Consider the following 11474-nt stretch of genomic DNA (forward strand, 5'->3'; position numbering starts at 1 on the left):
AAAAGTATATATAACAGAAAGTAAAAATAAAAAATAAAAAGTTAATAAAAAATACATCCTACAAGCAACACGTATAGCACTACCATTTAAAACAGCTTAAACAGCTCTATGCCTTGCATTTGCTCAAATACAACCAGCAAACCCATCAAGGAAAACCAGAATAGAAAACCTATGTTAATCATCTATGCAGTGATTTTAGTTTTAGTAAACTAGAAATAGAAATACTGTCATTGAGACCCAGCCAGCATATAGCATTCAAACTAGCTCCGCTTTTTCTAATAAGTACTGCCAGGCCCACCCTCCCCTTTCCGAACAAGGTATTATATCCAAAATAAAGAATTTAAATGTGTGGTCTGGGTGTTGTGTAGTATGCCTAGCAAGGGCACTGAATTCAGACTTGTCCCTGATGTTCCTTACATGCTCACTTATTCTGACTAAGTTTTTGTTCGGTTTTTCCTATATAAAAACAAGGGCATGTATCACATATTACACCACAGAGTAAAACCAAATCCTGTACTGTTCACATTACACTCCAATATATTCTTTAGATTTCAACCCCTCCTATACACACAAATAGCTTTAGCACTAATGAAACCCCTAATGGCACTATCACTCATTACAAGTTCTCAGTTTTTAGTCAAAATGTTAAGAACATTTTTAGAGTCATAAGCAAAGGTAGTAAGAAAACACACTTTTGGTGAACCCTGACTAAAGGCCATATTAAAATTACAAATAGCTTCTGTGGATGTAGCAGTATGGACTCCAAATACAACACTCTGATGTGGTGTTAGAGTATTAAGGTTTGATGGAGAAGTACTGGTCTGTGGATCTAAAATAGGCCGAAAGTGGCCATTCCTTCTTTTTTCAACTACTTCACCCATGATATTTTCGGTGAGTTCCCTAGGGTAACCCCTCTTACAAAACATGCATTTTAAGTTATTACATTCTATTAAAAAGTCATCCCATAGGCTCACCATTCTGGCCGCTCTAACAAATTGGCCCTTTACCACCCCTCATTTTTGAGAAAAGGGGTGGCAGCTCATGAAGTGGAGAAAACTGTTAGAATAGATCTCCTTTCAGCCACAAATCTATTAAGTACATAGTAAATAGAAACACAAAGAGCTACTGATCAATATTTCCCACTTAATAATGGAGACTGAAACAGAACACAAGTAAAGAAACCTTGGAACTTAAGCCTGAGATATGTTCACAAAGCACAAAAAACACAGTTATTGAAGACTTCTGTTAACAACTACAACCTAAAAGCACAGGATTGTTAAATATCACTGAAACAGTTAAAGCAAAGAAATATATACTTCTATCCCCTTTGTATACTTATATCAGTGTTGTATTTCCAAATGCTTATAGAAGCAGTAATGCTTGTAGCCAGCCACAGGTGAAGGCACAATAGAGCAGAAACTTAAGAATTAATTCCTATATACCACCACAATGAAAGGATTTTTCTTAAGTTAAACCCTCAAAGCAGTCAGACAAAAACACAAAGAGCTCCTGATCAATATTTCACACTTAAATAATAATGGAGACTGAAACAGAACTCAAGTAAAGAAACCTTGGAACTTAAACCTGAGATATGTTCACAAAACACAAAAAGTAAAGCTATTGAAAAATTCTGTTAATAACTACCACCTAAGAGCACAGGATTGTTAAATGTCACTGAAACTGAGCAAAACAATATATGCTTATATCAGCACTGCATTTCCAAATGCTTATTAGAAGCAGTAATGGTTGTAGCCAGCCACAGGTGAAAGCACAATAGATGACAAGAGTTGCACCTTTGTACATGAGGGGCAGGAAAAATCCAGAAAACTATGCATCTGTTAGCCTAAAAGCATTTGTAGGGAAAGTCACAGACAGAATCCTGCTGAGAAGGCTGGCTGCTTTTCCTATATGGCAACAGTCATAATGGGTTCAATACCAGAAAGAGATGTCAAGTCTGACCCAATACAGTTTTATTACTAGGTTATAGTAGAACTTGATGAGATTACTGCACACATGATCAATTTGTATGTCACCTAGGCCTATGACTAGCTCCTACATAAAAGGCTGCAAACTGCAGTAGAAGGGGATAGGACTGAGGAACTGGACTGTACCAATATGAATAGTAGGACTTGGAGAAATGTGCTGAAGACGGTGATAACAGGAATAAGATTGTTAACTACTGGAGCATTGCAGGTATCAGGTCTGAGTCCAGTACTCTTCATTTGTTTTAGGTGTATCTGAGGAAAAAAACAGGATCAACCACTTTAATGTTTAAACAAAGATATGCGAGTGCAGGAATGAAAGAATAATTTTAGACAGGATTTGGAAAGGGTAACAAGTGAACAGAAAAGTGGCTTTCAAAGCTCACTGCATAGAAATGCAAAGTACTACACATGACTCACAACAGTTATGGTATGAATTATCAGCTCTGGGAGTGGAACAGATGACAGCTGAGCAGGAATAGGATGTGGAAGTGCTGATCATACCTGGATTTTATCAGCAGGATCATGGTGAGATGGCAGTGGCAGAAACAAACAGAATGCTGACATGTACCTTCTAATAGATTCCAGAAACAAAGAAGTAATGTTTCTTCTTTTACAAGCCCTAGTGATGCCATGCGTTATGCATTAAGTGCATTTTTGAAGGCCATAGAAGAAGAGGAACATTAAACCACTGGAAGGAGTCCAGAGGAAAGCTGCCAGTAGAGTATGTAGGATGGATGGGGAAGGGTATGACTGCACATACTGGGATGGAAAGGAAAGAGTATGACTGGACAGTAGAGGAACTGCTGCTCTTTTAACTGGAGACAGGAAGTATATAACATGGGTGCAAAGGATCATGTCAGGAAGATGTGAAGGGGTCACTGTGAACAGAAAGGATGGGGAGAGGAAGAGTATTGTAATTAGAATGTATGGACCACCTATTCCCGGAATGTACAAAAATACTCCCATAAAAGCTGTGAAACCAAGGACTGCACAACCAGAATGGGTGATGAATAGGTAATCCATGAAGACATTCAAGATGGAGTGGGACAAAGGGTGAGAAAGAATGGAGATGAGGTAGAATGTTAAATGCACTTAATTTCGCTGTCTCCTAGAAAATGTAATATATGTATTTATTTATTCCAGTTTGATAACCGGGGAGGTCCACTGGGCTCGGGGAGTCCATTTTCAGTGAAGGCCCGGGGAGAAAAGCTCCAACAATACATAGTTACATGAACAATTACTAAGAAACTTTGCATTCATGACAAATAAACAGGTAGCATTCATAAAGAAACAAACAATTACAATTTTGTTTAGTTGTAAAAGACAGGCAAATGGCCTTGAGGCTAGATTTTACAGTATAGTTATATATACATAATACAAATGAGCAAGGTTAGCTAGGTGAGAGGTTAACCAGGAGTAAAAGTGGGGGAGACCTTGAGAGGTATAGGGTGAAGAGTACAGTTGCATTTCCTTTTTGAGTAAAGGTGAGAATGAAGAAGAGTTTTAAAGTTTTCCAGGTTATCGCAGGTCCTAAGAGTGGAGGGAAGAGCATTCCATTTTTTGGCTAAGGTGAAGGAAAGCAGAAGTTGACCAGCTGGGTGCTTGGGTTTGTGGATGGTGATTAGGTTTTGGTGGGTAGATCTAAGATGTAAGGTGTCCTCTTCTAAATTTCCGTTTCCACTTTTGCTAAATGCAGGGTAAAATCTTGTTATTGCAAATGACTGAGTAGTATCAGCTCTCTGGCATAATTTGCTGATAACCATACCAAAGGCAGGCCTGATTTCATAGTTCTGATGCCCTTGCCTTGACTTTACAAAGCTCACCTTACTGAACAAAGTTGAAAGACCTTCATTTTTCAAAATTGTGATGGTATGTTTTCTGATGCAATAAATCTGATTAAAATGAAACTAATTACTATGCATGGGCCATGTTGAAAAACATAGTTTGTAGCTATAAACTGGCAGCACTATTATATCTGACAGGTTTAATATGCATGTTCACATGCACATACACATCACACAAAGTACACCATCACTCACTCACTCACACAGACACACACACACACACACACACACACACACACACACACACACACACACACACACACACACACACACACACACACACACAAATGCACACACAAACACACACACACAAAATACAGTACCCCAGGCAGTCTACAGATTTCTGCTTGCATTTATCCTCGGTTCACAGCATTTTCATCTTGATCATGGCGAGGGACCGTCTACCACAGCCATCTCATCTCCCCACTACTCCTAGCCAACATCTGCCAGCAAATATGAAGTATTTTATAATGACAGAAATGACTGCACAAATGTGAAACTATATGCATTCAGGTAGTGCATCGCAGCAGCTGCATTTTTCTCTTGGGAGTCCAGTAACCCTAACCCGGGACCTGGAAAGCAATTCATGCCACCAGAGGATCAGAATTTTTTTTTAAAACTATATCTTTTTTTTCCCAGTATGTAAAACATAAGCCCTATTCCCTGACCAAGCAGATGTTTTACTCTCCTGATCCTACTACTGACACTGCCATCCCACTTCACCCTGTGAGAGTCCCCCCTTTCCAGTGGGGAATCTACCTCAGTGTCCCTTCTTATAGACTAGAAGTGAGGAAGGAATAATGCAGCAGACAGGCCATCAGTCAGGCTGCAAGCTGAATGTTCCTTTTCCTGATGCTTTAACCCTTCCCCTCAGTGATGGCAGACTTCCGCTGCCACAGCTGCAGTGCTGGACTCAGTGGTGTACATATACACACAGACACATTCTGCATGCCTAGTATAAGCAAGACACTCCTTGGCAAGCTTAAGATACCTTTCCTTTCTTTGGTTTATTCCTTCTGCTAACACCATCCCATCTCTGTTAGGTAGTGGTGGTGGCAGTGGTAAAACCAAGACAGAACTCCTTCCTCCCCCTGGAATATAGCTGCTTATCCTCATCCTGTCCTGATCACAGCTCTCAAGCTTCCTTGCTCTGGAATGGGGAACAAACGAGCAAAATGCTGAACAATTACCAATGACTTCAATCAGGAAGCTCACTGCATGGTCATTAACTGTTTACTCATAAGTAGAGAGTTATTTTGATGAATGGACATTTAACACAATTTGTAATAACAAATGTGAATCCAACCCTTTCAATGTAGAACAGTGTGGAACATAGAATTTTGTAAGAAATGGAATTAGAAACATTCCTCATGACAAAGATTAATTAAGAGGTATGACTTTTGCAGTGAGCTCAGATGGGTTATAGTTACGATTTTATCTTTATATGCAAAGGAGACAGTACTCTTAGGAAGGAGGTTATGGTTATTGCTTGAATGAGAAGAGGCTAGTAATAGCTCTTTAAAAACACTGTCTCAATCTACACAGGCACCAATGCATATACTTTAATGTCTGAGAAGATCAGATGGGCACAGATCATTGTTTATCTCATCCACTGTCTATTTGCAGAGTAACACTGACTTTCCTCAAGCTGAGACTCTCCTAGTTGCATGGCTTTCCTTTTATAGTATTTGAAGATCCATTCCATAGTTTGCCCTTTCAAATAGCAGTGTACTGAGTTTTGGAGAACAATAATTTTGTACATCAGGCAAGGAACTTTGAGATGAGAAAAAGACGGCATGGCTAAAATGGTGAAATAACAAAGATCAAAAGAAAAAAACAAAAGACATAAATACACAAGTTAAAATTATACTGATACTATACACTCTAAACTTTGCATACAGAGTGTACGGATGAAATCAGAACATCACCAACAACAACAAATAAGGCTCAAACTCATGGAAAAGCCTATGCTGACCACACTATATATCAAATAAATACCAAAGAACAGCAAGGCTACCACGATCATATAAAATGAAAACGTCTAAAAGTTTAATGTACACAGGATAAGCACGTTCAGGTTAAACAATGCTTCATCAGATCCAAACAACATAAAAACATAAAATGACATCAGAAAATTTAAATAATACATGGACCAATCATCAAAAAGAAAGTATTCTCCACCCAATAGCATTACACAAACATTTTCCTCCTTTTCTTCAAAGCTGGTTTAAGGCAGACAGTAGCATTAAATCCATGATGTTTATTAGCCTGCAGCTTAAGTATCCATTGTATTTCTAAGCTTTCTACATAATCATTCAAGTTGCCTTCCCTGGGATTGGTCTTAGCACATTGTAGGACCCTAAATAAAAAATTATGTCCCACATTATTTTTAACATTTTTAGCTAGGGCATTCTGAGTGTTTAGTGTTTTAATGTCATACAAATGTCTTAAGACCCTATCCTTTAATTTGTGCCCCATCTTGCCTACATAAAAATCAGTGCACAATTTGCACATGGCTAAATAAAACATGTTGCAGGCTTGACAGTAAGCATGAGATCTGGGAACAAAAGTATAATCAAAATTAGGATGCTTAAACACCTGATGTTTGCTAATGACAGAGCAAACCTTACATTTATGACAAAGGAAAGTACACAGCTTTTGTGAGATCTGCTTATCCACACGTGTACCTTTATCACATGGTAATTGTTTCAAATTTTTTGAGTTCCTAAATCCAAACTTGGGTTTAGGTCCAATAATGCCTGCTGTTTTGGGATCTACAGTCAGTAGATGCCAATACTTATTAATAATATCACAAACCAAAAAGGCATCATTGGTGAACTTTGTAAAAAAAAAAACTTAAGTCTTTATATATCCCCTTCCTCCTATTATTCTCTCGGGATTCCTGACGTTGTCTATTTAAAAATTATGGCCTGGTACTCATTTCCCTGTTTGACATAACTCTTTCTATAGTCTGCTCTATACCAATTATGTTATAACCCCTTGCTCTAAATTGAAAAGAGAGCATCTCCATGTTTGCAATACAATCATCAGATCTAGTGTACAGTCTGGAGACTCTGGTAAACTGACTCTGAGCAACATTGGGAAATATATGCCTAGGGTGCATACTATTGTGTACTAGAAGGCTATTTCTCCAACAAGTCTTCCTAAATATAGTTGTGTGTATCCATCCATGCATGTTTCTAAACAATTTCACATCTAAAAAGTCAGCATGCGAATCCAATACTTCATGTGTAAAAGATAAAAAAATCAGTAATACAACTGACATAATCAAAAAACTCTTGTAACTTAGGCCAACTACCACCCCATAATAAAAATACATCATTGACAAAATGTCACTTTAATTTGATATGATCAGAAAATACAGGATGACTGAAAATGTGTTGTTCTTCCCAATAATGCATAACCAAATTGGCATAGGAGTTGGCACAGGGGGTGCCCACTGCAACCCCTCATTGTTGTAAAAATAACTCCCCGCCAAACATAAAAACAGTATGGTCTAAAATCAATTCCAACAGAGTACACAAAACCAAAATAGTGCTATCAGTATACCCACTCTTCTGTTTAGCATTTCACAGACTGCCTGTGTACCATATTCATTGAGTATACTGGTAAAAAGATTCTTAACATCCATAGTTGCAAAGAGACTTGTAGATTTAACCTCTTGGCCACAATTTTCATCAACAAAATTCCCAAGATCCATCAAAAAATGACTAGTATCTCTTAATACTGTATCAATAGAACATAATACCCCTTTTAATTTCTCCTCTACAAAGATGGATAGGGGTTCAGTTAACCAACCTGCCCCCGCTACTATTGGCCTCAGGGTGGGTTGGTCAAATCTTTATGTATCTTGGGTAATCCCTTAATGACCAGCACCACGGGATGTTCTACTACCAAAAAATAATATAGTTGTTCATCAATCAACTGACACATTAATAAGTCATATAACATGTCATACACATATTAAGTCTCTCCAGTTCAGATTTATCAATCCTTTTATATGTATTCTCTTCATTAAGCAAAGTGTACATGGAATCATTATACTCCTTAAGATTTAACACCACCAAAGTGCCCCCTTTGTCAGCTGGTCTTACAACCAAACCCAAGTTATTTATCAGCGAATGTAATGCTAAATGTTCTATTTCAGTTAAATTGTAAAGAAGTTTCTTATCAGGAGCAGTCAAGCTCTTTATTATTTAGTTTTCACAAATGTGCAGGAAAGTACTTACATGGGGTGGTAAAGATGGATTAAACAAACTAGGCCTTTTAAATTCCCCCTTTGCTGTTGATTCTCTATTGCCAAACATCAATTTCAGGGTGAGGTTGCGAGCAAACTGATAGAACCTCACCCAAATCAGAAGAAATTGCAGAAATGAAGTTTAACCCCTTACTTAAAATGGCATGTTCCATAGCATTCAAACTGTAGTCAGACAAATTTATAACCAAGGAACTTATTTCCGAGGTTTCCTGCTGTCCCGAATGTGCTCCTCCAAGAGTTTCCTCAAGCTGAAGTTCTCCTGGTTACATGACTTTCCTTTTATAGTATCTGAAGATCCATTCCATAGTTTGCCCTTTCAAAAAGCAGTGGACTGAGTTTTGGAGAAGAATGATTTGGTACATCAGGCAAGAAACTTTGAGATGAGAAAAACACGGCATGGCTAAAATGGTGAAATAAAGATCAAAAGAAAAACCAAAAGACAAACACACAAGTTAAAATGATGCTGATACTATACACTCTAGAATGTGCATGCAGAGTGTACAGATGAAATCAGAACGTCACAATATTTAAGATGCATTCTTGAGTACACAACTATGTAACATCCTTTCTGAATTTTGTCTGACTCAATTTTTTTGTGCTACACTGCTTGTAAATGACAACTGCAGTGGTCCATGAACTCCTGAAAATCTGTTATGGCTCCCAACATATTTACACAATACTAGCTAATGAGAAGCTTACTGCTATCTACTGCCACCTTCTGTGTGGACCTAAACCCTTTAGGATGTACCTCTCAGCCTTTTAGTGGGCAAAACCAAAAAGAATGATGGGCGGGGGGCAAAGGTAAAAAAAAAAAACAGGGACAAATTTTAATTACTGCTGTTACAATAGAAAGTTGTTAGATCAACAGGATTTCCATTAGTAAGCACTTTTTGAATTATATGAAGTTTTTAACTGAAATGGCTCTCATCAGATAGTGACATCACTCCCTAATGATATGTCAGAAAACCACAACTTTTATGAGAAACAGACCAAATGTATGAGGCAAAAATGTGGACATTTTGCAAAAGTTTGGATAGTCAAGAAGCATGCTGGGGGGGGGGGGGTTGACTTCTACATGCATTTGGGGGGAAAAGTTCACACCATGAATCAAATAAATAACTTTCAGCAGAAACAGATGTAATATGAAAGTACAAGCTCTGTTCTACATCTCAAACTATTAGCCTTGCTACCAAATTCACAGGAATCACTTTAACAACAGAATAGGTTCATATGCAAGTACTAGGCTAGCTGCCCTTTGAAACATTTTAAGACTAGCCAATTTTTCTCAAACTCTGTACGTTATATCTGTCAGCTAAACACCTTAACTTTTATGCAACCCTCAACTCCAAAATAAAATGGGCACGCAGGCCTCACTCTCATATCTATATTTGGGAGTCCAGTACTCTACCATTATACTACCCCAGCTCAAATAGAAAATTACTGTTTCATTAAAAAAATGTTGGGGGTGAGGGTTGGTATAACAGTTAAGGTGTCAACCTCAGAGACACAAGATACAGGGTTTGATTCTTAATAAAGGAAACGGCCCACAAGGACAGATAGCCTAGTACTTCACTATGAATCTATGAACTTATAAAAATACTGTATATATGACCATTAAAATATAGTACAAGATGAAGACAGATTTCCATGCAGACCCACATTCACACTTTTAGTCATCAGAAACTCTGGTATAAAATACATTCCAGCTAACATCATTAGAGTGTATTAGGCAATGCTTTTGATCTCTAACTTTCAAGATTATTTCTGTAATACAGCAAGGATTATTTGACAACAGGTCTGCACAAATACATCATTTTGTGTGAACTGACTTCTTTACCAGAGGCTAAATATTTATATAAGCTCTGACTGACATAACCATTTAGATTGTGTTACAAGGTGTGTTCCCATTTGATTTTGTGCAATGAGAATAAAGAGCATCTGACCCCATACAACTCTGACTATCAATAAAAAATGAGCTTACCTTTTTACAGTTTTAGCAGGGACAGGTTTCAGCTGATCAAATTCATTTTTCTCAGTGAACAATGCAGGTTCTGTTAAGTGAAAATAAAAATACTTAGTAGGAATCATAAAAGTGTACTGACAAAACTTAATTTGTCCAACAAACAACACAGAAGAATGAGTTCATGGCAACTGTATTCTAACCAGTGGTAGATTATAACAGGGGCCTGCACCTCCAGGGGAGCCCAAGGCTAACAGGAGACAAGTGCTGCAGCTGTGCCCACATTTAAAGCAGTTGCAATGTGCCACTTGTTTCTGTTACATTTACTTATTTTAAATAAAGAAATGTTGTGGCAGAATACATTTGTTCATACAGGGAGTCACTAAATATTGATTTCTGTAGGTAGTACCCAAAAAGAGTTGTAGTTTTAGAAAAGAGGGCAGTTTGCCTCTAGATCCAGCTAATGTGCAGTGGTGTTACACATTGTTAATGGGAATAAAACTAGAAGCAAGAATGATGGAAGTCATTTACTCTACTATTTATAGGGAATGACTGTCTGATATAAAGGTACAAATTAGGCTGGCACTTCCACAAACATTTTTTTATTTCCAGAAAAAATATGCAAATTTAAATACTGAGCATAAGAGGAATCATGTACCCTTGTTATACTGTGTTGCAAATGAGCCAATTTCAGTGAAGTCTAATGATCATACTTTAAAATGTTGACAGGGTATAAATTTAGAGTGAATGTAAAGATTATTATGATGTATTAATTAAATTCCTTATAATTAGACTAGAATCCATCACACACATTTTCAGGGACTCCCCAAGAGCTCAGTGGAGGTTTTGACCTTAATCGGAATTAGATACATTTCTTTCTTACTGTGGATTTGTTTCTCCAAACCTATAAACTACATTGCCATCTCTCTGCTGTCACTCCCTCTTAAATTATGAATGCAGGTTAGAAAACATACCAAAACATTCTTACACAGGCAGTTTACCTCAGAGGAATAAGGCTATGGGCTGCTAACAAACTTTATTGTGAGTTCTGCTTTTGACTTTCTCAGGCTCTGTCCATTGTCTGACTCTGAACCTAGGCACTTAAGCACACACTGCTTCTAGATCACCCTTTAAAATAACTACTTTTATCCAGTCATGCTTGCTAACAGATGAAACAAGAATAATCTCTTGTATGTATGAGAAGTATCAGAATGTGCTAACAAACAACTGCTGCTGTACAAAATGAAAACCAGAATACAGTGTTTTTTATTTAATTAATTAATTTCTTCTGAGTTAGTGACCTGGTCTGTCTTCGCCTCTTGATCCATGCTAGAAAAGGAAGTATATATATATATATATATATATATATATATATATATATATATATATATATATATATATATATA

General features: G+C 37.3%; 1 protein-coding gene across 2 annotated transcripts in view; it reads right to left on the minus strand.

Annotated features, from left to right (window-relative positions):
* The window catches only part of EDAR (ectodysplasin A receptor), a 988067-nt gene that overhangs the window by 231705 nt on the left and 744888 nt on the right, over positions 1–11474 (minus strand). For both annotated transcript variants that reach the window (XM_044070998.1, XM_044070997.1), the window contains one exon: positions 10090–10159. In XM_044070998.1, coding sequence (XP_043926933.1) covers positions 10090–10159 — 70 coding nt within the window. The remainder of the gene's footprint in view (positions 1–10089; positions 10160–11474) is intronic.

Source organism: Protopterus annectens, chromosome 5.part0, assembly GCF_019279795.1.
Source record: "Protopterus annectens isolate FY-2018-M chromosome 5.part0, PAN1.0, whole genome shotgun sequence".
Classification (NCBI taxonomy): Eukaryota; Metazoa; Chordata; order Ceratodontiformes; family Protopteridae; genus Protopterus; species Protopterus annectens.